At 38.4% G+C, this 24,821-nt stretch overlaps 1 protein-coding gene and 1 long non-coding RNA gene across 3 annotated transcripts; one reads left to right on the top strand and one right to left on the bottom strand.

Moving 5' to 3' along the window:
• Positions 1–1,699: 1,699 nt before the first annotated feature.
• On the bottom strand, positions 1,700–21,722 carry LOC692733 (vesicle-fusing ATPase 1). Of its 2 annotated transcripts, none has more exons than XM_038018760.2 (16): positions 21,544–21,722; positions 21,093–21,181; positions 19,833–19,962; positions 18,897–18,982; positions 18,101–18,246; positions 16,793–16,931; positions 15,511–15,653; positions 13,272–13,471; positions 12,049–12,181; positions 10,706–10,908; positions 10,181–10,369; positions 9,580–9,712; positions 8,639–8,796; positions 6,096–6,280; positions 5,226–5,384; positions 1,700–4,119 (listed from the first exon to the last, which is right to left on the bottom strand). In XM_038018760.2, the coding sequence occupies exons 1-16, from the start codon at positions 21,553–21,555 to the stop codon at positions 3,984–3,986; spliced, it is 2,241 nt and encodes a 746-aa protein (XP_037874688.1). In that variant the 5' UTR covers positions 21,556–21,722; the 3' UTR covers positions 1,700–3,983. The 2 variants fall into 2 exon arrangements, with proteins under 2 accessions (XP_037874688.1, XP_037874689.1); XM_038018761.2 differs by having other exon boundaries at positions 21,654–21,719.
• Positions 21,723–23,175: 1,453 nt separating this feature from the next.
• Positions 23,176–24,293, top strand: LOC119630221 (uncharacterized). Its single transcript, XR_005246007.2, has 2 exons — positions 23,176–23,333; positions 24,025–24,293. It is a non-coding gene; the product is annotated as an uncharacterized LOC119630221 (long non-coding RNA).
• The last annotated feature ends 528 nt before the right edge of the window (positions 24,294–24,821 follow it).

Here is a 24,821-nt window from a genome sequence, read left to right on the forward strand (position 1 = left end):
GACAAAATTTCCTTGCAAAATTATCTAGTCATTTATTTTAACTATTTTAAATTCTGTTAGTCATCTTAACAAAATAATTCAAAATAATAATTATTTACATAGCAACATGTACCTAAAGACAACATGAATATAAATATTGCATTGCTATACATATATTATTATGTAAGTATAAGAAATATGTTTATTTACTATTGTATATTCACTGATTATCATAATTAAAGAGATTAACTTCAGTGGCGTGTTGGAATTGACATGCATTTTTTTAAGTTATTAATTATAATGTTTTGAAAGAGCAGACTTGCTGATGAGTCTATGTTACAGCATCAGATACTGGTGTCTGAGTTAAAGAGATTACCAGTTACCCCACGCAACAGCTTCATAACAGATATATGACATTTTTTTATTTATTTTTATTGCTTATATAGATGGACGAGCTCACAGCCCACCTGATGTTAAGTGGTTACTGGAGCCTATAGACATCTACAACGTAAACGCGCCACCCACCTTGAGATATAAGTTCTGAGGTCTCAGTATAGTTAAAACGGCTGCCCCACCCTTCGAACCGAAACGTATTACGGCTTCACGGCAGAAATAGGCGGAGTGGTGGTACCTACCCGTGCGGACTCCCAAGAGGTCCTACCACCAGTGATAAAAAATAGTAGATAGTAAATATACCATAGGACTCTAAGAATCATTGTCGCCTAAAGAATAAGAGGCCTGATGTACTTGAATAGAGTAATGCGGTTTTATGAAGATTTCAAATCTAAAAAGCAGATACAATTTTTTTCTAATGAAGTACATTCTTTAACTTTACATACTTCTACAATGAAGAAACAACATCGTGCAATATGAATCTAACCATAAAAAAATACTACACAATGGAGACAGCTCAAGTCTAATGTTGAGTTATGTCTATGGTCATCAGTAAGCATTTAAAACTTGGTGGGCCGTCAGCTCGATCACGTGTCTGTGCAATAAAGAAAAAAAACAGACAGGAAGTTGACGCTGTCTCCCTATCGAACAAATATATGTTTTACTAGCAACCCGCCCTCGCTTCGCTTCGGAAACATTAAATTTTATTATTGATAGCTGAGTCCCGCGATGTTACCCGCGGTTATTATCGTACCGCGAGTGAAGTCGCAGGGCGAAGCTAGTCTAAAAAAGTAGCCCAAGTTACTCCTTATCAGCTACCTAAGCTTAAAACAATTTTTTTATATTACAAATATCGAGATATTATGTACTCTCGATGGTTACAAAGGAGAAATCTGTTTGGCCTTACGGATCCATCAGATCCAATAAATCTTCTGTTTAAGCACCTTCAGCTCTAAAACTAAGAGCCGGCTTAGGGACCCCGGTAACCATACTCGTCAAACTCGGCAAGGACTGAGCAACCTAACCCATAGATCAGCCCTCTGAGTTTCTCGCCGTATCTTCTACGAGGGTCGCGGTTCTGATCCGGTTGTTAGCTTAGATGTTAGGTCTCCTTTGGAAGCGCTCAGGCAGCTGTTAACAAATCCCACCCCTCCAGGCTGAGAGCCTTTGCTCGCCCACCTGTTCTAATGAAACTGGAGAGGCCTCCAGTAATCCCTCATTCATAAAACAAAAGAAAAGAAAGGGATCTATTATTATAAATTACTTAAATACTGTTGAAAGTAAAAAAAAATGGATTTAGGTTAATCTAAGAAATAAAACGAACTAATTCAATAATTATATTTTTAACAGATTTATTATATAAGGATTCAGCCACTGTTTTCATACAAAGAACAATACAAATAACAGATGCATTATATAATAATAATAATATATGAGTCGTTGTAATAACATAAATAATTACTGTTACTGTCTCAGATAATCTATATTGAGATGATGTTTAAAATATTATAGTTATTTCAACATGTTAGATTGAATTATTTAACTCAATATAGTGACTATATTTTGTGTATACCTACTCGTGACCTTAAATTATTTTAAATCCTCCAGCACTATTTATTTCACTAACGCCGACTAAAAGGGATTTATTTAAGTAAATTTCACTGAATGATATTAACATAGTAGTGTAATAGTATGTAGTATATTACTACTAACAATAATAAAGTACTAGTAAATACTACAGCATGATACTACTAATAGTGGTACAATACGGCTAGGTACTGTACTAGTAGTGCTATCACTAGTATTTTGTAGTGGAATGTACATTTACATTCAGTAACAACACGAAATAGTAATATGCCCTTTAATGGCAATAAAAATACAATAACAGAAAATATATAAATATTCCTACATGTTCATTTATTTCTATTTGTCATATGTGTAATATAGATATTAAAGTTTTCTTCAATCGTCAATACATCCTTCTAATAAATAGGTGCACAATATAATTGACTGCTAAGCTTGCACATGCCACCATCTAACAAATTGTACTAACATTTAAAAATGCAAAAGCCTTGCATTCTAATTTTTTAACAACGATAATCTGAAGTAGCCTATTATAATACTATTTCATTGACAACATTCACTTATAAACTATACAGATTGATTCAACTTTCTATAAACACAAAACAACTTGAAGTCGTATCACGTTTTATTACTGAATCAAAATTATATATGTATAATAAATTGATCTATTCAAAAGGAAATTATTAATACATCATTTTATACCAAGCCTTAACATACAACCCAGGGATTTCTGTAACCATGTCATTTCACGCAACAGGGTTTAAGTAACTATTCAGTGTTCGCTAGTAGAGTAAATAATATTTACAAAAGGTATAAATTAACTACAAAAGAGGGCAATGACATGGTTACCGGAGTCGCATACCACCGAGCCCTTTACGGGCAACCCATCACCGTTTCATATTAGAACAGCTCAAACATAACATATTCTGCATATTAATCAAATAACACTACATAATTTCACTTTACAAGGTTAGAATTAAATACATCCAATAACACCGTAACATGGAACAACAGTTAAACACAGAGAAGCATTATTACATATTGGCGATACAAATATAATGGATATATGAGAGTTAAAACTTCCCCATATCTACAAAAGAGTCGTACTGCAAATCGGAACTGTCGCACACCGTGTGGTCGTCATCGGACAAGATGAAGTTGAGAGGAGTCAGAGGATGCGTTCGACTGTCCAAGTCACACGTTTCCGTGTCTGAGCTGTCACTGTTACTGTCAATGTATTCCAATAATCTCGGAGTCTCTGGTTTCAAGCTTGAGTCCGAATCGTAAGAGCGAGTCGCGGCCGGAAGTTCCTCTAAATTGATAACGTCAAAGGAGTTTGAAAGCAATGCGTCTTCGTAAGACATCGCAACGATGTCTATATGGGATGAACTAGCTTCCTCTGTGTATCGACCGGAGTCTGCCATTTCAGAGAAACTTGGCGACATCGCCAAATTATCCGTCCGCGACGTTACGTTCTCTGTTCGAACTAGAAGGGTCGCGTGTGCCGGAGCCGTCGGCTGTGGAATAACGATTTCAGGTATTTCGTGTTTGTTCAGCGACGATGATGAGTCGTCCTCCGACAAGTCGCCGTCAGCGTTGAGCGTCACAGAGTCGCAATCTTTCTCGGGCGGTAGAGGCTCGATACCGTCCGCGCATTTAGTGGAATCATCGCTACTGTCCGAGACGACGAGTTCCACGCTGCGGTCCAGGAGCCCGGTGTCGGTGCAAGTCGACATTTCGTCTTCAAATACAATCTCGACGCTTCGAATTCGCATCAGCGGCATTTTGGCGGGCGATATCTCGGTCCTTTTGGCGGCCATTTCTTTTTTGTGATAGCCGATGTCTAAGGGAGAGTCGGTGCATTCGCTGACGTCATCGTAGTCTATTTCATAGCTGCGGAGGTCTGAAGTGCAAGGTGCGCACTCGGTTAGTTTGGCGCCGTGAGTTCTGGACGTACAAAGGGTCGCGGTGTGGTCGGTCGTGGGCGACGTGGTATGCGCGTGTAATCCCTAAGGTTGCGACGATTCTTATTGTATGGTTGTGCCGAGATCGACGCAGCCCTCCTCCTGCAACTTCGTGAGGAACTTGAACACTCTGTATTCTTCGTCGGTCTGCTTCACCATGTCGATTAGAGCGAGCAGCTTCTTTATACCGATGAAGATTCTGTAAAAAAATACCGTCGTCAGTAATATAATAGATACATATATATCGCACCTTTAGAATTATAGAGACCCAACCCAAAAAAATGTGTTTTTTGGAAAACATCGAACAAAGTTTTCAAACCGAAAGGACGGAAGGGGACGGAGTGAAAGAGACCGATAGATAAGTTTGTCCCTTTTTAAGCTACTTTTGGTCATTTGATTAATAAGAGTCACTTGAAAAGGGTCGTTCTAGGTCCATTTTTGAATTAAAGTCGAAATTCAAAATAAGTCTCCATATATCTAAAGGTACGACATATGAGTCGACTATTATCAAAGCCGGCAATGTGACTTTTGGATAATTATTGGTAAATCAGAAAAACGAATTATTGACTTTGTATTCCATTGGCAGTCACAAAACTCTTCTGAACGACATCTTAGATAAATAACAGGTTAAGTATTAACCTTTATTTAATGCAGGTTTTGAACCGTATTCTTTGAAGGAGACGATTATATTCAAATCAATCTGTATTGACATATCAATAAAAATTTTTTGTCCAAATGCACAGATTGCCACCTTTGATAATAGACGACTCATATACAAAGTGAGAAACGTGAAGTTTTCCCATTTAAAACCATTAAAAAGTACCTATTCTCAGACCATAAGTCCCAATGGAACTACGCTTCAAACGCGTTGCAGTCTCGTGACGTCAATTCTCTGATAGGTAAAACTCATTATGTAATTAAGGTATACTCATATCGAATAATGTGATATTGTGGATTTACAAAGCCTCTTGCTTAACGTAGGACTTTTTGGAGGAACGCGAGGAGTGCAGTTGTGTGATTTGTTTTATTTTGTCTATTTAGTGTTTCTTCGGGTTTAAATGTGTATTTACTATTTAGTATCTGTGAAACTGCACAAATATGGGAAAATTAAACAAAAACGCTGAACGTAACTTCTAGGGATCCTGCAAAAAGTCCGCTGAAAAAGTCTCAGTAAATGACCACCATTTTACTGAGATTATATTTCATCCCATATCAACTCCTCTCATTTCATTTAAATTTTTTACGTGCTGCTCCAGTGGCGACCTCCCACATATGTCATACGTCAAAAAATGACAAAGCACTTACTTGGCTCCTCGCAGGTCGCTCTGTATCTTCTGCAGGTCGCGCTTGGAGAAGGCCTCGCTCTCCTCGAGCACCGACAGCAGGTGCTCGGGCTGCGACAGGTTCGGCACGTGGAGCACTCCGGTGAACGCAGACAGGATTTCCATGTCTTCCAACACTTGCCTGTTTTTAATCAATTGGACATTAACATAAACAATAACAGAGATTTTTTATTTTTATAAAATATAACACGGGGCAACACCAAATTTGACTTTGATTGCAAAGCATAAAATTTCGATATTTTAGATCGTAATTAGACGAAAAAAAAATACATGGCATGAAACAGTTTGCTAGTTTAATGGCACTGTGTAAACGTAAACACTCCACTCTCATAGCGCGATTTTTTTTAAAGTATTAAAATAAATAAAATTTATAAATTTAAAAATGAGTAATCACAAAAGCAAACTTTATACCAAAAAAGGTATTTTATTTTCGTTTTTGTGAATAATTAACCAGAAAAACCTAGTATAAATAGGACAAAGAACGAATTTTTTTTTTAGAGTTGTGTAATGTATATAATTTGTTCTTGGGTAAGTCATTATGTGATTTACACATAAAATAATTAGAACATGGTAATGTTTCCATTACAATTTTTTTTTTGTTACTGCTTACATAGGTGGACGAGCTCACGGCCCACCTGGTGCTAAACGATTAACGGAGCCCATAGACATCTACAACGTAAATGCCGCCACCCACATGAGTTCTAAGGTCTCAGTTCAGTACAACGGCTACCTCACCCTTCAAGGCAGAAATAGGCAGGGTGGTGGTACTTACACGTGCGGACTCAAAAGACTTCCTACCAACAGTTAAAAAAAAAACTTGTAATAATGTTACCTTCGGCTGCTCGTGCACAAGATGAGCAGTTTTCGTCCCTTGGGCGGCTGCTTCTTCAGGAGAACGAGCAGCGCCTGCAGCGTCAGGTTGGAGTAGCGCGGCCCGATCGGTCCGTAGTCCAGCAGCCGCTCGATGTTGTCGACCAGGATGCACGACAGGCTCGAGCGGTACGCGTCGTCGAAATACTAAAACCCAATTCGTACCATTGTACTAGATATACAGGGTGTCCCAAAATTCAACGATAAGCCGGTACCGACGGTTTGAAGTCGTCATGGCCTAACGGATAAGACGTCCGGTGCATTCGTGTTGAGCGATGCACCGATGTTCGAATCTCAGGCGGGTACCAATTTTTCTAATGAAATACGTACTCAACAAATGTTCACGATTGACTTCCACGGTGAAGGAATAACATCGTGTAATAAAAATGAAACCCGCAAAATTATAATTTGCGTAATTACTGGTGGTAGGACCTCTTGTGAGTCCGCGCGGGTGGGTACCACCGCCCTGCCTATTTCTGCCGTGAAGCAGTAATGCGTTTCGGTTTGAAGGGTGGGGCAGCCGTTGTAACTATACTGAGACCTTAGAACGTGGGTGGCGCATTTACGTTGTGGATGTCTATGGGCTCCAGTAACCACTTAACACCAGATGGGCTGTGAGCTCGTCCAACCATCTAAGCAATAAAAAAAAAAAAAACCAGTGTATGGTCGGGTCAATAACGCACGTCCAGTGAGAAATTATTTGGACCTAGAACATGTGGATCGGTCGTCTAGGTCCCATTGCGTGGCCGCCCCGTTCTCCGGATTTCAATCCACTGGATTTTTAATGGGGTTGCCTAAAAGACAAAGTCTATGCTAAACCAATTGCAGCAATTGATGAACTCCGTCAAAGAATCATGGAGGCTGCAGAAGATATGAACAGACGGGGATATGCGAGAGTCATTAAAATATCGTTTTTAAGGCATTGTCACGCGTGTGTTGACGTAGATGACGCAATAAATATCTTAATTTCTCATTATGACTTTCATTGAAACAGTTTTAAAACAATTTTTTGAACAGTAGGTAATGTTTTCAAAAACTATGTAAGCTAAATAATCCTTTTTGTGTCTTAATAAGAGAATTCTTAGAATTTTTACAAGTGTTGTCATTGTATTGCAATATTTTAGAATTGTGATGAGTTGCGTTAATTTTTGTAATAACATGCCATAGTACATTTCATACATTTTTTTTACACAGTAGCATGACAGTTGTTTAAAAGTTAAAATATTCTAAAATTTCAAGAAAAAAGATTTCTTATTTTATTTTTATATTAAAAACTACGAATGTTTTGATCCTACTTAGAATTGCAATTAATAGATATGTTACTTAGGTAGCTAGTACAAAAAAAAGTGGGGATATGTTCATATTTATAACCACAGTTTCTAATCATAGGGTGTAGGGTATCAAATTGCAACATTTTTCAAAAAAGTTAACGTAGCTTTGAAAAAAAAAGAGCTGGTATTTTTTTATTATACAGGCTGACTGGTTGAACACTTTACATATTGATATAGAGTACTCAGAACTCGATTCTCGTTCTAATTAAGCAAAAAATAGGTGCCTGATATTTGCCTAATTTATCTTCAATTATCTACTCAAAACAATAAGCGTGGTCACTCGCGGGGCGATGATTGAATTCAACCCTGCTCTCACCCGCCGGACGACGCCTCAGAGCTGCGGTGTCCACAAATTTAGAGTTTTAGCAAATGAATATAATGAAGGTTTTCTCTGTACTTCATTTGTATTTTTTTTATTTTATATTTTTAAACGTTCCATGGGACCATGAAATTATCATGTCCTTGAGTATGTAAAGTGTTCAACCAGTCAGCCTGTACATGTATATATTTTTTGCATTTTAATTTAAAAAAAATTTGTTGTGTTAGAATAAATTGTTCATTCGAGTCCTACTCATACGCACGTCATTTAACCTAATCGAATTGAAAATTTTGCAAGACTGTCGTTGGTACCGTAAAGATTCTGACACAATACCGTCAGACGTATGATGAGGCAGTACACGAGTTACCTCAAAAAATATGTAGTTGTTTGCTACACGCTTAAGGCTTCGTCAAACAGAACGCGTAATTAGCGCGCGTCATAGCGCGGCGTCAGTTTAGCGCTCTACGCGCGCTAAGTACGCGTTCTGTTTGACGAAGGCTTTAGGGTTGGTAGCTGTGAAGTACGACATAAATAATTTTTTTAATGTATATGAATACTTTAAATTTCCAGGTGAGGTACTAAGATTTTTTTTTTAAATCAAATCTTCAATATCTTTCATTGAACCGTCTCCTTCAGGTGGTATCAGGGCTTTCACTAATTACAATTTTTTTTTATTGCTTAGATGGGTGGACGAGCTCACAGCCCACCTGGTGTTAAGTGGTTACTGGAGCTCGTAGACATCAACAACGTAAATTCGCCACCCGCCTTGAGATTGAGTTCTAAGGTCTCAAGTATAGTTATAATTTCTAGTTAAAATTTCTTTCTATGAAGAAATCACTTGTATTTCTCTCTCACCTTCCTAATCTGCAAGCATTTAGCTGTCTCCGTGAAGCCGACCATGTCTTCGGGCGAGCAAACCTTCACGAACGGGAAGTCCGACAGCTTGGCCAGTTGCGCGGCGAGGGCCGTCTTGCCGCTGTTCGGGGGGCCCTCCAACAGCACCGACACCAGACCTGGGAAATGTTACCGAGCTTGTTTCTTACATTTGAACCTTTACAGATATTTCATTTCATTAAACAGTTCAATTTTATTATTTTAAATGTAATTGTGAAATTTACGGATGTAATATGTATGTACCTATGTTTATGTGTATGTATGTGTGTATGTATGTGTATATATATGTATGTGTACGAGACACAGCCTACTGATTTTCTCGCCGAATCTTGACAGTGGGTCGCGTGGGTCGCGCAGCCTGGCGAATTCGCTAACACTAACTCTAGCAAGAGCAGTGCTTCGCAGAATCTACCACCGGATCGGAGACGCGACTTACTGAGAAGAACCGGCGAGAAACTCCGTGGGATTTTTAAATTAATAAATACACATAATTTATTATTAACGTTTTTTTTAGTGTTAATTTACAGTGCTCAAAACGACTTTCAGAATCACCGTCTCAGGTTATATAATGACAATTAATAATACATCGTTTTTAAGATGCGGATTTTTTTACTGGACTTTTTAATCATATTGCTATGACTATGAATGTCAATTCGATTTCATTCTGTATTTTTTTAAATTAAATTCTTATATTGGTGGACGAGGTCACAGCCCCACCTAGTGTTAAGTGGAAGTACGTATTTCATTAGAAAAATTTATATCCGCCTGCGGGATTCGAACACCGTTGCATCGCTCGATACGAATACACCGGACGTGTTATCCTTTAGGCCAATAAACGACGACTACAAAACTTCCGTTTGACCGAATATATTTGATGCAAAATCAAGAACAAATTTTCTTACCGCTGGCTTCGGTCGCCCGCGCCTGTTGAATATACAACTGTCCATCTTCAAATATAGAAGAAACAGGAGAGCCCCAGTTGACGATGCCGCGAGCCAAGAAGTGCTCGAGCGCTTCGGCGGATGTACCGAAGGCCTGTTGGAGAAGCAAACCCATGAATTGATATAGAGACTATATCATTTTGGAGCCAATAAAATTGACCAAATATATCAATTAAAACTTTAAAAGATTACTCAACAAGCTTTTTTTTAATGGAAAAGTAAGAATGAGTTGTTGCTATGAGTTAATTCTTCATACAAATTTATATGGTTTAAGACAAACATTTATTTATTATTCACAATTTTCAATAAGTTAAAAAAAATTCAAAACTAGAATATATTTGTTATATGTATGTACATAACATAATGTGTGTATGTACATAATATATACATACGAGTATACATTATTTAGATACATTATTTAAGTTAAAGAATTTCATATGTGATTCTTCAAATAGTGCCCTTGGTGTTATTACTCATGTCAGTGATGACTTTCCACCGATCAGACCGTAAACTCGACTGTTGGGCCCATGATACAAAATTATTTAAAACATTAATGTCTTACCGGTTTGATATCATTCTCCAAGGCGTGCAAGAAGTCGGTACGTTCGACCATCAGTTTCTCCATGGCTTCGGGATCGACTTCGACTTTGCTCGACGCCTTGATGAGTCTGTTCATGGCGGTCGACTGGGCAGCTCGGACCAAACCCTCCAGTTCGGCCCCAGAGAAGTTCTTCGTTAACGTTGCCAACTCCTGCCAAATATTATAACCATTACTATGCTACTCAAAGAACTAAGTTGGAAATTTACGAAATCGAGGACATAGGTAGCGAAGTTAAACTTCTGATATAACATAAGATATTCGATAAAGCACTATACATTACGCACATTAATGGACGAGTTTCGGTATATTATACTGTTTCTTTAGATAGATATAACAATAATGTAGTTTATACAAGCAATTGAGTATTAGTAAAGTGTATGTACTACATACCATGTAGTATTGTATTTGTAAGCAAAATTGATCCTTAGAAGTTTAACTTCTTCAACGTTAATAGCGTTACTTTTGGATGCAGAGTTCAACACTAACCATAGAGTCGACGTCTTCGGCGATTTTCTTATACTCGCGCATGCGCTTGGTGTGAATGTTCAATATCTGGACGCGCCCCTTCTCGTCGGGAAGCCCGATCTCCATCTGCACCTCGAGACGGCCGGGTCGGAGCAGGGCCTCGTCGATCATGTCGCGCCGGTTCGTCATACCGATCACCAGGATATTGTTCAGTTGATCCACACCTACATAAGAACTTTTTAGTAGTTTCGATTCAATTTGGTGGAGCTCTATGGGGTTTAGTCGGTAGTCGGTTTTGCGGGGCAGTATTTCTCAAGGCGTAGTCTCCCGGTAGGAATTGCAAGAAGAGGAGGACTTTGGTCTTCCCGACATAACCTGTTCTATTACCCCTCTCGACCGGGTATCCAAAAATGGATTCCCGAGCGTGAAAAAAAAGAAATTCGATTCAATCATAACGCCAACGTTCACAAATGGAACGGCCGTTGTGTTAGCCATGATGCAAAGGCAATTGAGACTTGGAACTCATGTCTTATTTACCCATGGGCACCATTTCACTGCCGGAACCGCTCAACACCAAGCGATTCATTACATCTTTTACTTTAAAATAAATTCGTTTTCTAAATAGAATTTCTTTGAAAATCGCTGTTCCTTTTCTGCCAAATTTAAACCAACACGAAGATATAAATGAATTAAATTACTACATTGGTAAGGGTTAGTTCATCACTATATACTTGTCTACACAAATTAAGGTTTTTTTTCTTATCATTGAGAATTTACTGGTGGCCCAGAGGCCTTTCCAGTTTCACAAGGACAAGTGGGCGAGCAAAGGCTCAGCCAGAAGGGGTGAGGTTTGCTAACAGCTACCCGAGCGCCTCCAAGGGAGACCTAACTACTCAAGAGAAGCTGCTTCGCGAATGAATCTATTAGCGGATCGGAATCGCGACCCGGTGAGAATATCCGGTGTGAAACTCAACGGACTGATGTTTAGGTTAGGTTGCAAGTTGAACTCTATGCAGAGTTCGGCATCCACTTTTTTTTTTTTTAATAAAAAATTATTTATTAACAATCACCCCACGTTAACTGGTCCCGTGCTAAGTTCGTAAAGAACTTGTGTTACAGGTACCAGATAACGGAAATAAATGAAAGATTTTTATTATACACATACATATTATATTTAATATACATCCATAACCCTGGAAAAAACGTTTTTATATTTATCATACAAATATCTTTCCTTGGTGGGATTCGAACCCGCGACCCCCTTGTATAGTGACCATTGTACACTACACCAGACTGCCGTTGTACAGCAGACGGTCGTTAAATTAAAGTTACCAGAAAGCAAACGTATAGAGATGTGAACCGACCGTCGATCTTGGAGAGGAGCTGATTGACGACGGTGTCGTGGACGCCGGTGTTGCCGCCGACGGAGCCCCTGGCCTTGCAGATCGCGTCGATTTCATCGAATATTATGATGTGAAGCCCGCTGTTCGCTCCGCACTGTAAACCGATGGCTTTATTAACGATCGATAGTTATAGTGTCGAATAGTGGCGAAGAATGCTCCGCATAAATAGCAATAAATAGCAATAAAAAAAATAAAAAAAAGCATGCCGTGGACCGCCAAGAGAACAAACAAATCTGTCCTCGAGCAACTTCGTATAGAAACGAGACTGTTCGTATAGAAATGAGACGATTTGCTACCAGAAGGTTCTTGGTTACTTTGGTCATATTGCTCGGCGGCCACCAGACAACCTTGAAAGCTTGATTGTGGTGGGCAAGCTAGAAGGGAAAAGACCTGCCGGCCGGCCACCATACCGTTGGTCGGATTAGATAACTGCGCTCACTGGACTCTCTGTTGCGAGCGCCCTGAGAGAAGCCGAAAACCGAAGCAAATGGAAGCTGAGGGTACAAAGAGCCACGAAGGGCTTTCAAGGACACGACCTTCAGCAATGAAGTATTCGACTAAGAAGAAGAAGTTATAGTGTATTTTAAATGCAAGAACAGCAGAAGCGGCTTAGCCCTGCCCCTGGCATTGCTGAAATTCCATAAGTCCATGGACGACGGTGACTACTCATATCAGGTGGGCCCTATGCCCGTCTGCCTACAAAAAATTATAAACCCATATTTTCTTCTCTATCATAATTCCTTCAAAAAGCTTTACTATAAAATTGAAAAATCATCTTTTTTTTCCTACCTAAGCTGATAGCCTTGGGAGGCTATTTCAGCGTAACCTTAACTAGTAGGTGAGCTCACGGGGCTCAAGCCGGAGTGATGCTAACACTGACCATAGCAAGAGCCGTTCTTCGCAGAGTCTACTACCGGATCGGAAACGCGACCCACTGAGATGATCCGTCGAGAAACTCAGTGGACTGTATCTATGGGTTAATTCGCTCGTCGAGCCCTTCGTCGCAAGCGACAGGTTCAGCGAGGACGGTGACCGGTGCTTGAGGTACCTAAAAGCACCGCTAATCCGTAATGACGTGTTTTGGGCGACGTCGACTGTTTACCATCGATTACCAGGATCAGGTATGAGAAATCATCACGTCCGCTTAGAACATATTCTAAGTAGTTTAATTTTCCGAAACTCACTCGCTTCTCTTCTTCCTCGGCGTCGGCAAATAAACGTCGAATGTTGGCCTCGCTCTCGCCAACGTATTTGTCCAATATCTGTGGGCCGTTGACGATCTTCGGTTCGCGGGCGTTTAGCATCTTCCCGATCTGTCGGGCCATCAAAGTCTTGCCGGTGCCGGGCGGACCGTAGAGCAAGATTCCCTTCACGTGCTTGCAGCCTAAATAAATTAATTAGGATTAGTTCTTTTTTTATTGCTTAGATGAATGGACGAGCTCACAGCCCACCTGGTGTTAAATGGTTACTGGAGCCCATAGACATCTACAACGTAAATGCGCCACCCACCTTGACATATAAGTTCTAAGGTCTCAGTATAGTTACAACGGCTGCCCCACCCTTCAAACCGAAACGCATTACTGCTTCACGGCAAAAATAGGCCGGGCGGTGGTACCTACCCGCGCGGACTCACAAGAGTAATTACGCAATTTATAATTTTGCGGGTTTGATTTTTATTACACGATGTTATTCCTTCACCGTGGAAGTCAATCGTGAGCATTTCGTTAAGTACGTATTTCATTACAAAAATTGGTACCCGCCAGCGGGATTCGAACACCGTTGCATCGCTAGATACGAATGCACCGGACGTCTTATCCTTTGGGCCACGACAACTTTATAAAATTACATTGTATTTGTGAACGCGTTGTGAATACTTTAAGATGAAAGGTGAATTCGATATTGAAGGGTGAGACAGAATTATGGTAGGAACAGCTTGGCTCTGCCCCTGACATTGAAGTCCATGGGCGACGACAACAACTCACCATCAGGTGGGTCATATGCTCGTCTGCCTACAAGGGCAATGAAAAAATAGAAACAGTACCTATTACAATGCAATCTTCTTGAGATACGTAAGAGAGTATGTACGCCGTGAGAATGTCTATATAGATTAGTAAAATTTTCGGCTTTTAAATAATCAATGAAGTGGATCATAAAAATTATACAAACTATATTAATTTAAAACAAATTGGTGGCTTTCAGTAAGTTATCATTACTAGAGCAGAGTATGCTCACAATATGCCTAATCAAAATGTTTCAATATAGATATAGATGTCAATGTACATATTTCAGTTTCAATGTCAATATTTTGTCTAGTATTATATCAACAAATATCAATACAAAAAAAAACTTCTTTGGCTATTTGAATAGGGTAAACGTAATTGAAGTTCAGTTAAACACATCGAATTGTTAATGCTAATACCAAACAAAACGCACATTTAATTACAAAGATAAATATCGCGTGTCAAGCGAAATGTCGCTTAAACCAAATAGCGTTACACCCCTCGACTTTTGAAGTCGTCGCGGCCTAACGGATAAGACGTCCGGTACATTCGTGTTGAAGCGATGCACCGGTGTTCGAATCCCGCAGGCGGGTACCAATTTTTCTAATGAAATACGTACTCAACAAATGTTCACGATTGACTTCCACGGTGAAGGAATAACATCGTGTAATAAAAATCAAACCCGCAAAATTATAATTTGCGTAATTACTGGTGGTAGGACCTCTTGTGAGTCCGCACGGGTAGGTACCACCACCCTGCCTATTTCCGCCGTGAAGCAGTAATGCGTTTCGGTTCGAAGGGTGGGGTAGCCGATGTAACTATACTGAGATTTTAGAACTTATATCTCGAGGTGGGTGGCGCATTTACGTCGTAGATGTCTATGGGCTCCAGTAACCACTTAACACCAGGTGGGCTGTGAGCTCGTCCATCCATCTAAGCAATAAAAAAAAAAAAAAACATATATACATATATTATGTACATGTTTACGGTAACATTCAGGCCTGACTTTTACTTAATAGATATCTAATTGATTATTAGAAGAGAGGTGATTGCTTTAGTGAATTAATCATCTACATCTTAAAGCCAGCTAGAAAAATAACATATTATGCTAAAACGTAGTCGATGTATGAGTTCCGGTCACCGTTCCCGTCGAACCCGTCGCTTGCGACGAAGGACTCCACGCGTAAAGTAACCCACAGACACAACCCACTGGGTTTCTCGCCGGATCTTCTCAGTGGATCGCGTTTCCGATCCGGTGGTAGATTCTGCGAAGCACTGCTCTTGCTAGGGCTCGTCAAGTTTGAACCCCGTAAGCTCATCTACTTGTTAGGTTACGCTGACATAGCCTCTATAGGCTATCGGCTTAATTAGGAATATTAAAAACGGTGTATGAGAAAGGGCCGAGGGCAGGTCGCGTCGTTACCTAGTTGCTCGACGACCTCCGGGGGGAACACTCGGGAAGCAAACGCGCGACGGAAGATCGCGTTGAACTCGTTGTCGAGACCGCCGATGCCCATCTTGCCGAAGTCCCAGTCCGGATTGATGATCGACTGTCGCGGTTGCTTTCTGTTTCACAAAAATATATCATTGTTGTATTTGTTTTTCGTTTATACTATACTGTTTCGTACTGAAACAGATCTTTTCTTGTTTCGTATATTTTTTTAGTATCGAGTATTAGGTAATGAATATATTACATCTTCAAGACAACACAAGTCTTAACCTAGGCGCAGTAAGGTTCGATCTCGCCTGTAGACGGCCGACTAGCCAACCAGAAGCTTGCTAAGCAATCCCTCCAAGCCTACGGGCAGAGATCGCCATCGCATAGAATACATAACACACGCGTTCCGCGGCATTCATTAATTATAACAAAAACAAAAATTATCCAACGCAAGTCACGCGTAAACATAGAACCAGCGACAATATATTCATCATGTACCAGTCAAGGGACAGACGGTCCCACCTCCGGAAACGACGCTGAGCCCAGGGAGCACGAGGCAGTAGAAGGAAGGTGAATCGGTAAGTCTTCAGGCAATTATTTCGTTCCGTACTGTACATATACTTTTTTTACGTCAAAAAAAATAAGTATTCTTCTTCTTCTTTTTTTTCCACCTTATCCCACTAGGCGTGGTTGGCACACCTGATTTTTCTCTTCCATTCTCTTCTATCAGCCGTCATCTCAACACTCACTCCTCTTTCTCTCATATTGTCATTCACACACTCCAGGAAAACTCGAATAGCCCCTTAGGAAACTCGAATAGCCTCATAGGAAACACGAATAGCCCCTTAGGAAACTCGTATAGCCCCTTAGGAAACTCGTATAGCCCCTTAGGAAACTCGAATAGCCCCTTAGGAAACTCGTATAGCCCCTTAGGAAACTCGAATAGCCCCTTAGGAAACTCGAATAGCCCCTTAGCTGCCAGCGAGGTATCAAAAGTAGGGAAAAAACACCAACAAAATAAAAGGCGTTGCTAACCGGACAACCTTGTTCCAAGCCTCGATGATTTTATTATCGAGATGCAAAAACATGTATATATGGCGTCAATTTTTTTTAACTACTAAATGTTGGCGAACTTACTGTATCAACTAGTGTGGTAGACATCAGGAAACTTAATGCCGCTACCCACCTTGAGACAGTTTTAAGTCTCCATTTCATCAATAGCGACAATTATTATAAAGGTCCCTTATTCCCGATGATCCATACTCACCCTTTAGCCTTCCCGATTAGGTTCAGAGACGAATTCTCCGCCTTGTCGAACTGCACCGAGGCGTCGGGCAGCAGCCGGCCCATCCGCACCCGGCGGGGCACGGCGTTGGCTCCGGCCGCTAAAGCTTGCACATCGACGGCTGCACACACAACATCATACATCCAATTATAAAACCACTTCGATAAAGCGGCACGACACGAGAACCCTCTCATCGTGGCCGCCGGTAACTACATTCCCGATCCTGCGGACAGTATGGAAAGCAGTCGACGTCGCCCAAAACACGTCATCTCGGATCCTCCCGATCCACTAACGGTGCTTCTAGGTACTTCAAGCACCGGTCACCGTTCTCGTCGAACCCGTCGCTTGCGACGAAGGGCTCGACGAGTAAATTAACTCCCAGACACAGCCCACTGAGTTTCTCGCCGGATCTTCTCAGTGGGTCGCGTTTCCGATCCGGTGGTAGATTCTGCGAAGCACGACTCTTGCTAGGGTTCGTGTTAGCAACGTCATCAGGTTTGAGCCCCGTGAGCTCACCTACAAAAGTTAGGGTTACGCTGACATAGCCTCTCAAGGCTCTCAGCTTAGGTAGGAAAAAAAAAAAAAAAAAAAAAAAAAACAATTATAAACCGTATATTCAATGAGAATTGGGGAATGTGGCAATTTGGGGAATTCTATTTTAGGCATTTTATGACCTGGTAACTAAGACCTTTAAGGTCAAGTCTTATTTAAATTTTAATGAAAACTTTTTTTATATGAAAAATGATATTATGAAATGAAATGAAGTTGTTTAATGTGAAACAGGGCATGAAACGAAATGAGATGATATGGGATGAAAGATAATCTCAGTAAAATGGTGGGTTTATTTACTGAGACTTTTTCAGTGGACGTTTTTGGAGGATCCCGAAAAGTTACGTTCAGCGGCTTTGTTTCATTTTTCCACATTTGTGTACTTTCACAGATACTAAACTGGTACTTTACTGGTGGTAGGACCTCTTGTAAGTCCGCGCGGGTAGGTACCACCGCCTAGCCTATTTCTGCCGTGAAGCAGTAATGCGTTTCGGTTTGAAGGGTAGGGCAGCCGTTGTAACTATACTGAGATCTTAGAACTTATATCTCAAGGTGGGTGGCGCATTTACGTTGTAGATGTCCATGGGCTCCAGTAACCACTTAACACCAGGTGGGCTGTGAGCTTCATGTCTCAAGGTGGGTTATTTCATTCACGTTGTTGAAGTCCACGTGCCCCGATAACAACTTACCACCGGGCCGTGAGCTCGTCTATATTCCAATAACAAACATAAAAAAACTCACCTTCCAAATTTTTTACGATCAACGACAAGACTTTCTTCTCTTGGAACAAGAAAGCCAGCTGTTGTCCGACAGTAAAAACTTGATTGGCGAACTGAATAAGGAAATCTCTGGCCATTTGTTCCGAATCATATGGATCCGTTGATGTTCTGGAAGAGGAAATACATTCCAACAATAATAAAAAAAAAAATCCTAGTTATCATAGTTAACAAACAACACTTTTTAAGTAAATTAGAAAAATACAATAGATTTTTATTGATCAGTTATTTTCGAAGGCGTTTTTGCATCATATGCATGTGTTTATTAAATCTTGTGTGTGTTTAATCACATCTAGAACTCGCGGATAGCTATGCCAAAATAATGAACGTTTTTTTTCTATCGGTAACTTTACGTATGAAATATTTATGCAAGTGGCAAAATTCTTTAGTTGAATTAAATGCACTTCACTCTTCCTTCCTTTGAATCCCCAAATCTCAGGATCGTCAGTGCTATGTCAAAGGCACAAAATATATTCCATTGAGACAGCACAAATTTATAGATATTAGGTTTATTAAACTTTAAGCATTCCATTTTTCTTTACTAACAAGATCTTTGTATGTTCGTTCTAATTTCATACTTTATCTGCTATTATAATGATATTGGGTTGCATTAATTACTATGCTCATTTAATCACAGAGTTGAAAATAAATTGCTCCACCCAATCTATTAAAAACAAGGAAATTTTAAAAATTATTTTCAAATGATGACTGAAAAGTTACGTAACATCAATAAGTACTAATCAGATTGAATTCACACATACGTTTTCTTCATCATGAAATCGGCTTCCAACGTTACGCTGCAAAGGCATTCAGCACTAGAGGGTTTGAAAGGCTTCACGTCAATGGTCTGCATAGTAAAAAAAATATACATGGTTTATACATAGTTTTTTGTTCTTATCAAATTTCTTTATTTTCAGCCACGGACTTCCACCGCTGAACATTTGCCTCCCCCATTATATTATTATCTAATCGCGCTATTTAATTATACGTATACAAGTCTAGCGTGTATTTACATTTCGACTAATTAAAACATTTTGTATGAAAAAATCAGATTTGTTTTTAAAAATATTATATTATATGATGATAGGTGAGAAAAAAAAAACTATTATTTAAAAGTAGTTTTATTTATTTTAAGAAATGTATGCTTTACATTCATGATCACGGATGGCAACCTATCGACATTTAAATGGTGCGTTTATTTGACTTGTGATTTCATCTTCACGTTGAAAATATCCCAACTCTTAGTTACGTACAAACCATTTTTTCAGTGATCTACTTAACAGAGACATGTATGTGTAAAGAAATATATTTTATTATAAATAATAAATCTACTATTTTCATACAATAGTGTTCAGGAAAATGGTGTAGAACCCGCTTCCCAAAATACTATGTATATCATAGTTCATCCATACTATCTGGAATCACTGCATTCATCTAATTCTAGTATGTTAAGAAAGATTGTTTCCCCCCAGACTATCTGGCTTTAGAATGAATTCCTCACATAGGTATTTCTCAGACTTTTGTCATCCTTCTTCATGATAAGATTTAATGCAATCCTTCTATTGTAGTCAGTTACTTAGATATGCCCCCAGTATTACTGATGTCAACTGTCAGATGTCAACGGTGGATGACCATTCACCTACAATAACAAGTAAATATGTAATTAAAAAGCGTATTGATAGTGCATGTAAACTCACTTGACCGATAGAGAGGGTAGCCCATTTTCGCTGAGGGGCAGAAAATCCAACAGTGCCACGGTCAACTCCATTGTAGAACCGAATGCTGAACACAAAGTGTTGAGATGGTCCTGTAGATACTTCAATATGCCTGGTAAATGAAAGAAAAAGCTAAATATTATCTGTATATGAAAAATGTTTATTTACAAAAAGAGAATCCTTTACAGAAAGAGAAACTTTAGATATTCCGTAGCCATCAGAACAAAAAAGCTCTAGTTGGTACAAATTTTTCTTATGAAATACTTAACTAGTGCATGTCGTAAATCTTAAGAGATTCTCTGCAAACTTCCAATTGGCAAATTATTGGGTTTCCTTGAGACAATATTTAATTTTGAAGTCATTTGAAATGAGAAGCTATATGGCTATTAAATTTATAGAAAGCCCTGACCGAGGTACTTCAGACCTGGACAAACACTTGTACTTTACAAAACACTGGTCTGACCTTGCAAGAAGTCCTATTAGATATAGAAGAGGACTGACGGATCAGCCACCCTTCAGTTCATTTCTGCCAAAATGTAGTCACATAAATCTGTTTGAAGGCAGTGACAGCCGTTACACAATATAATTAAAATTTTGACCTCATATCTCATGGGGTATTGTAAAATTCACAGTGTAAGCTTATAAACTAACAAGAAAACACCAGATGGTTCTAGAATTTGTTTATCCAATTATACAAGTGACCCTCCTATAACACAGTAGATACATTCCTACAAAGTCCCATGTTGTGCGATACTGTATTATCTAGACTTCTAGTATTATCTAGACTAGAAGTAATTGTTCTGAATGAAACATTTCAACTATGCCTGTATGTACTTTTTTACCTGTTATACATAAAAACTGATTCTGATCAATACTGATAAACATATTAAAATTACATAATAATGATAGATATTTAATAATGTTCTACAAGTTATGTAGTCTTGCCCACTGTCACATCGACTTTGCAATCCTTCAGGCTATGTTCAGGAGTCTTCAGGAGTAAGTCATAGATATAAATAAGACTGATTATTGAAAATTTTATTACATTAATTTTTAAAAATAACTTTTAGCAGAAGCATGTGAGACTCCAGAAATTGTATAGTTTCTGTAGCTCATGTACAATGGCACTGTTGGAGGCAGATCTAAATTATAACAAATGATCGAAAAAAAAAACAAACCTCATTTAAAGAAAGAACTACTTATCATATGTATCTTTCTATACTTATATTCTATTATACTAACTTGATGTCACTTGGAAAGTCATCTTGATGTATTAGAGCACAGTTGGTGATGGCAAGCTCATCAGATGGACATTTGGCTGCTTTCATTCGCTGCAGCAAAATTATACTATTTTAAACTCCCACAATATATTGCCTAATAATAGTACATAATATTTATTATACGACTACAACTAAAAACAAACAGATTTTTTTACTTTGCAATTTTTACAAGTTACGATTTTATTGTAAACAATTTAACCTTTATTAGTTATTCATAGACTTATTAAATACGGTAGGATTCAAGTAAATTCATTTTAAAATTAAAAGGACCAATATCATTGGTTAAAAAAATAAATAAAATAAAAACTACTAATTTTTAAGAGACTGTACTGTGAATTAGAATTGAATTTTCAGTGGCCTTACAGAGTGTATCGTGGTATTAATAATTATTTCTAAATTAACTACATACATACCATTGAAGACATTTTTGCAACTTTCTTCTTTGATTAAAAACACTGCTCTAAATTTTGACAAATGATTCACGAAAAGTAGACTGATTTGACATCACAGTACATAAACTTACCGTCACTCTCGCAACAAATGACCGCACTGCATTGAATTAACTTCACTATCCATTGGACAAAGCGATCAATAAACAGTCAGTATTAGAGACGGCAATATGAGTCCTATTAATCCAAGAGTCGATTTTGTACAATCGATCGTCAATCGATATATAAATCACAGAATTGATGTCAAACAGTCGAAAATTGAATATATTTTTCCCTATTTCGGATTCAATTCGACTCATTCAGGACTCAATTCGTGTTAAATCATTAGAATTTCATTTTTAACCAATAGAAACCGAATGATGACACAATGTATGCTGGTTCTCTTTTTTAATTGTGTTAACATTTAATTGTGTCATTTGTGTGATTCATTGATTTTTGTGTAAGCTGAACAATGCACAATATGTTTTCCCGGTAAATATAATCTACAATATTAAACAGTTATGAAATTTTATCAGAGACTAGCTTTTGCCCGCGACTTCGTAAGTGCGGAATAGTTACTATGGCATAACGCTTAATTTTACCCGCCTCTTCATTTAACGTTGAAAATGAGAAATATTTTTGGACAATAGAATGTTAAAGAGCTATTTAATGTACCAAAATCACGCTTTTTAACCGACTTCAAAAGAGCAAGTTATCGATTCGACTATAATTTTTTATCTATGTACGTTCACCGATTTCTCGAGAATGCTTCAACCGACTCTGATAATTCTTTTTTCTTTATTTTTGTTCGAAAGGATAGAGTTCCCGAATGCGCCTGTTTACATCAATATCTGATGATGGGATCTTGGAGAAATCCAGAAAACTCTATAATTGTCAAAGTGTATCTTGAAGTGATTTGGGTGTTTCAATGTTGTAATGAATAACGTATTTATTTGGATAGGGATTAATATCATCTTTATAAAAACACCTTCACAAATAATACTTTATTTTAGAACAAATTCGGTTAGCATAAAAAACGTTATAGTGAGCCATCCTTAACATATGGACATATGCTGTCGCGGACTTTTTTTAAATCTTTTAAAGGGGACAATTCTCTTATACTTTAGCAAAACTTTAACCGTTTCCGTAGCGCACGCAGTGGAAGCTCTCAAAACGAAAAAAAGACCCCATTTTGAAACATCTGTGCTCCGCTTGTATTGGTCTTAGCGTAATATTATATAACCTTCCTCGATAAATGGGCTATCTAACACTTAAAGAATTTTTCAAATCGGACCAGTAGTTCCTGAGATTAGCGCGTTCAAACAAACAAACTCTTCGGCTTTATAATATTAAAAATATGTTATTATACAATGATAATATTAAAAGTATAGATAAAAAGGTTTGGATATTTAAAGAAAACCAGTCTTGAGGAATGTTCAAGGTTGACTTGACAGTTCATTTACTCCGCTCCGGTGACGAAAATTTTCGAAGCATGTTTGAATGGAGTTTATTTTTACGAGTTATACCAAAACGCACATTGGAGATTGAGTCGAGTCGAGTTAAGTCGAGTTAGTGTAGAGTAGAATAAAGTCTCTTTAGTCTAGAAATCGAAAAACTTAATCTTTGAAATTCGAATTTGCAAAGAAATTCTAAAAGTAATTTATATATATGAAAATAAATTGTTGTTCGTTAGTCTCGCTAAAACTCGAGAACGGCTGGACTGATTTGGTTAATTTTTGTCTTGAATTTGTGGAAGTTCAGAAAAGGTTTAAAAGGTAGATTATACATATCATTATACATAGGATACATGAAAATGCTCGGAATTAAATAAAAATAACACTTATAATTTCCCTTTGATGTGTCCCCCGCCCGACGGGTTCCTTTTGTTTGTTTTAAGTATTATTTGATACAAAAGTTTAAGTTTTTTATTTATCGATTGAGGCACTACGAAGTCTGCTGGGTCTGCTAGTGTATATTATAATTTTGAAAAGCCAAGTATGTTTTGCTTTTACAATATAATAATTCCTAATGATATAATATTTGCAATAACTAATGAAAAAATGGGCACTTCAGTAATTTGAGCCCTGACCTTCTTTTTTCCATTAATTTCTTAGATCGCTGGATGTGCCCACTGCCCATCTAGTGTTAAGTGGTTACTGGAGCTAATAGACATAGTCCAAATTATACTTTCCAAGCCTCACAATATGGGTCCTTTCAATATATTTATTTAAAGGCACCCTACAGTCCGCTCGTGAGCTCCAAGGATTCGGGGGCTGAGGAAGCGGGCGGGCATGCACCGCGCCCGACCATCGCTTCATACGCAGCACTCTCCCAGTACTAGTGTCGACCTTAACGTGAGAGTACGCTTATCGACTCGTCTTTAATTTTGCGATAACAGTGTTAATTACGTGTGATTTCTAATATAAATAGTCTTACACTTATAAGTATTTTTGTTTGCACAAATAGCTATTTCATTTGATGAAAAAGGAATGGCAAGCACTAGCATATTAAACATGTCTTAGCATTAGAGGAATATTACTGGCAAAAGGATGGCTTAATGGAGGATGTTGTCGAATCATTTATTATTGAAGTACGTGAGGAGAGTGACATCAAGAGGAGAGTACATCAAATTCTTCAACTACTGATTAATCTGATTGCGAGAGTAATTAACAAGATTTCACGTTCATTTTGTTCAATAAGTATCAGTACATTAAATTAAATTCATACGTGATCAATTGTTTTTTTTTTATTTCAAGTACATAATACCCTCATATTTTATAATTTACACTCGCACGGAGGCTTAAGATGTGTTAGTATCGATAGCGCAATATCGACTAATTACAACACTAGCTCATTACGTCAACATTCCTTTAAAAAAATCCTCGGAGCTCGCGCGCGGACTGTAGATAGTGTAAATTATTTACTGTTGAAAAAATCATAATGGGGTCGTTTTATTCACTTTTTTGTTTTTTCACTTGTAATCGCAGAGATAATTTAATCTCTGCGGTAACAAGTGAAAAAACCACTTTAACTACTCTCCACCTTTAACAATAATACTAACTCGGGGGAGTTCTTCACTGGCGTGGCTATCGTAGAGTGTACACTAATACGTGGCTTTTGTCACCTTACATCGTTTACAATTTAATAGGTCCTTACCTTATAACTTATCTTTTGCAAACACTGCTCATTTAAATCATCAAACACTGCCCATTTGAATTGTCGAACACTGCCCAATTGTGTGGCAATCAATTTTAAATACAAAT

The sequence above is a fragment of the Bombyx mori genome, chromosome 22 (assembly GCF_030269925.1).
Source record: "Bombyx mori chromosome 22, ASM3026992v2".
In the NCBI taxonomy this organism is placed as follows: Eukaryota; Metazoa; Arthropoda; class Insecta; order Lepidoptera; family Bombycidae; genus Bombyx; species Bombyx mori.

What these genes read in the sequence shown, in the direction of transcription:
- LOC692733 (XM_038018760.2), bottom strand. An exon ending in GGAGGTCGTCGAGCAACTAG is followed by an intron (nt 13,472 to 15,510) that starts GTAACGACGCGA and finishes TAATTTATTTAG; the next exon opens with GCTGCAAGCACGTGAAGGGA. An exon ending in AGCGACCTGCGAGGAGCCAA is followed by an intron (nt 4,120 to 5,225) that starts GTAAGTGCTTTG and finishes ATTTTTTTACAG; the next exon opens with AATCTTCATCGGTATAAAGA.